Source organism: Chenopodium album, chromosome 15 (genome assembly GCF_948465745.1).
Source record: "Chenopodium album chromosome 15, dcCheAlbu1.1, whole genome shotgun sequence".
NCBI classification, from domain to species: Eukaryota; Viridiplantae; Streptophyta; class Magnoliopsida; order Caryophyllales; family Amaranthaceae; genus Chenopodium; species Chenopodium album.
This window is the reverse complement of record NC_137848.1, coordinates 16885122-16888080: the sequence shown is the minus strand read 5'-3', so window position 1 is coordinate 16888080 and position 2959 is coordinate 16885122. Positions and strand designations below refer to the sequence as shown.

At 37.3% G+C, this 2959-nt stretch overlaps 1 protein-coding gene across 1 annotated transcript; it reads right to left on the bottom strand.

Moving 5' to 3' along the window:
* Nucleotides 1–456: 456 nt before the first annotated feature.
* LOC145580914 (uncharacterized) lies at nt 457–2613 on the bottom strand. Its single transcript, XM_081637997.1, has 5 exons — nt 2203–2613; nt 1908–2110; nt 1759–1814; nt 991–1677; nt 457–650 (listed from the first exon to the last, which is right to left on the bottom strand). The coding sequence occupies exons 1-5, from the start codon at nt 2611–2613 to the stop codon at nt 457–459; spliced, it is 1551 nt and encodes a 516-aa protein (XP_081494123.1).
* Nucleotides 2614–2959: the final 346 nt, after the last annotated feature.

Here is a 2959-nt window from a genome sequence, read left to right as displayed (position 1 = left end):
TTCTAATTATACAGATTTAGGTCATCAAAAGCATAAAATGTCTAAAATACCCCCTTTTTTTTAATATTTCCCACCAACTTTTCCCTCACAAATTCAAAATCTAAGCACTATTACCCACCAAAATAGGTAATTCTCCATCTTTTATATAAGCATCTGTCACAGTACATCTTCATTCTCAACACCTCCCTTATTTTTTATTTAATTTTTTGGTTTTGATTATATGGGGGGTTCTTCTGGTTTGGCTTTTCTTCTTTTGGCAGCAAGATTGGAAGGGGCATGTGGATTAGGAATTGTTGTTGTTATGTATTTGATTTTGATAGTTGTTGCATTAAAGTGAAGTAATCTGTGTTGGCATTTTATGTAATGGAGTTTCGGTTAAAGTACTGAAATAGAATAAATTTGGTTAAAGTATTGTTACATGTTGCTGCACTCCCAACAATGCCTTCTAACAGAGTGTTACCTAATGGCTGCTGCTATAAATGCAAGAAAATCTCCCAATCCTGTTCTTAGATAAGCAAATGAACCACCTGCAACAGGAATTTCTACTGCAAATTCTGTGTAGCTGAAAACATAAAGCATTGCGGAGAAACCTGAAACCAAATAATAAGACATGACAGTAGCAGGTCCATCATCATCATGAGCTTCTTTGCCTGTTAGAACAAAAATTAATGATATAAATTTCATTTAATTTAAACATATTTCCACCTGTAATAAGGCAAAATTGAAAGAAAATTTCTTTAAAACCCAAACATTGTCATTTCCATACCAATATCAATCCAAGTACTAGGCTTACATAAAATTCTGACAGCAAACTAAACATAGTTTTAGCAAAAAAAAAAAAAAAAAAAAAAAAAAAAAAAGTTATAAAAGCTAACAGAAATGTTGAAGGTGGTAATAGTATTTTAAATAACAAAAAAACTTGCTAGAAGTTCAAACATTTCAGAGCTATTCAAACTTGAGATTCTGACTGAGATAAGCTAACTGGCTGACTCTGCAATTGTGAGGCTGTTAGAATTGTCTGAGTAGCTTCCTTAGCTGACTTTGATGCATTGGATTGATCTCTTACCCTTGGATTCTGTATCACAACAGGCTCACTTGCCTTTAACTCCTTCCTAGTGAGCCCCCCTTTACATGTTCTTGAGTTGTGTCCAAAGCACCCACAGTTAGAACATTTCACGGTCTTTGATCTTTTTCCTGGTTGTTCCTCACCTTCTTCTCTTCTTCTGTTCCTACTAGGTCTTCCAATCCCCCTCTTCATCTTTGGTGACTCTATAATTCTCCCATCTTCACTTTCTGGCCACTGGTCTTGATCAGGAACAGGGTTTATTCCAACACTGTAAGCTTGCTTGTATGTTTTAACTGAGTACCACGAACTTACGTACTCATGTGGATCTAACTTTCCATCCACTAGTGCTCTAATTGCATGCCGACATGGGATTCTTGATAGTTGCCAAGCCCCACATGAACATATTCTCTGGTTAAGACTTAGGGGGAATTGAGACTTTCCCTCATGCATTTCATATTCCCCGGGTTTTGACTTATAAGCCTTGCAAGTTGAGCTAGCTTTACCAATTGCCTTCACTAGTTTTGCAATCTTCGGGCATATGTCATCATTTTTCCAACTCATGGCATTTTCATGTCTTGTTGCAAGCCTAACCATGCATACTCTTCTGATCCCTACATTGGAAAATAAGAAATTGGTTTAGTTAAGATCAAAATAATTGGTAACTACAAGAATAGGGAAGTATTTTGATATACCTTCAAGTAGAGTTAACACAGGTCTGCACCTGTCTATCCCAAGTGTTGAGTTGAAGCTTTCAACAAAATTTGAAGTATTTGAGTCATTGCACACATTGGGATCAAACTTGTGCTTGCTCCACTTTGATTGCTGACCCAAGTCTGCAAACCATTTCATCACATCCCCTCCTTCCTTTTGAAGCCTTTCCATGGCCTTCCTAAAGGTGAAAAATGAAGTGGCATTGCAAGCCCTCCAGAATAATATGTACATAAGTGGACCAGGGAAAGCCTTTTTGTAATTCCTACTCAAATGCCTACAGCAGTATCTCCTGTCTGCTTCAGGCCACACTTGAGTCAAAGCCAAGTCCACTCCCTAAGACAAAAAAAAAAAAAAAAAAAAGTGATCAAAACACTTGTGTGATAACAATGAATAAAATGAAATTAAATGTTAGGCTAAATTTTTACCTTCTGCCTATCTGAAATTATTGTCCAATCCTCCCTTGAAGACTCTTTGACAATGTTTAGCAAATGCCAAAAGAAAAATGACCAGGTCTCTTTATCTTCTTGGCCCACTATGGCATAAGCTATTGGAAATATCTCATTATTTCCATCTAATCCAACAGCTGTCAGAAGGATACCTCCATAGTTTCCTTTCAAATGTGTTCCATCAACACCAATCAAAGGTCTGCAACCCCTAAGAAAGCCCTTCCATTGTCCAGTGAATGAGATGAATATGCTACTGAATAACAGCCTCCTATCTATGCATTCTGTCTGAATCCAGGCAACAAATGCTTTTGACTCTGGGTTAGTATATTTCACAACTACAGCATACATTGGCAGCTTAGCATAGGACTCATCATGTCCCCCAAACAACATATTAATGACATAATTCTTCAACCGGTATAGAGTAGCCTACTTCATATAAACACCAAATCTCAGAAACAACAATTCATTTAAAGCCTTTCCTAGAATGTTAGGATTAGCTCTAATGTCCTCCATCACTTTATTAGCTGCCCATTTCACATTACATATAGGGTTATATGTCTCTAACCCCCTGCAAGTATGAACATTGGGCCATATCTTCTTAATAGCCCAGGTTCTACCATCAGGCAACTTGCTAGCATGCAACCGCCAACCACAAGCCTCAGAGTAGCAAATAATAGTGTATCTTTTGTTGTCCGCAGCCTCAACATTAATAGCAAACCCCTCCTGAACAGCATAA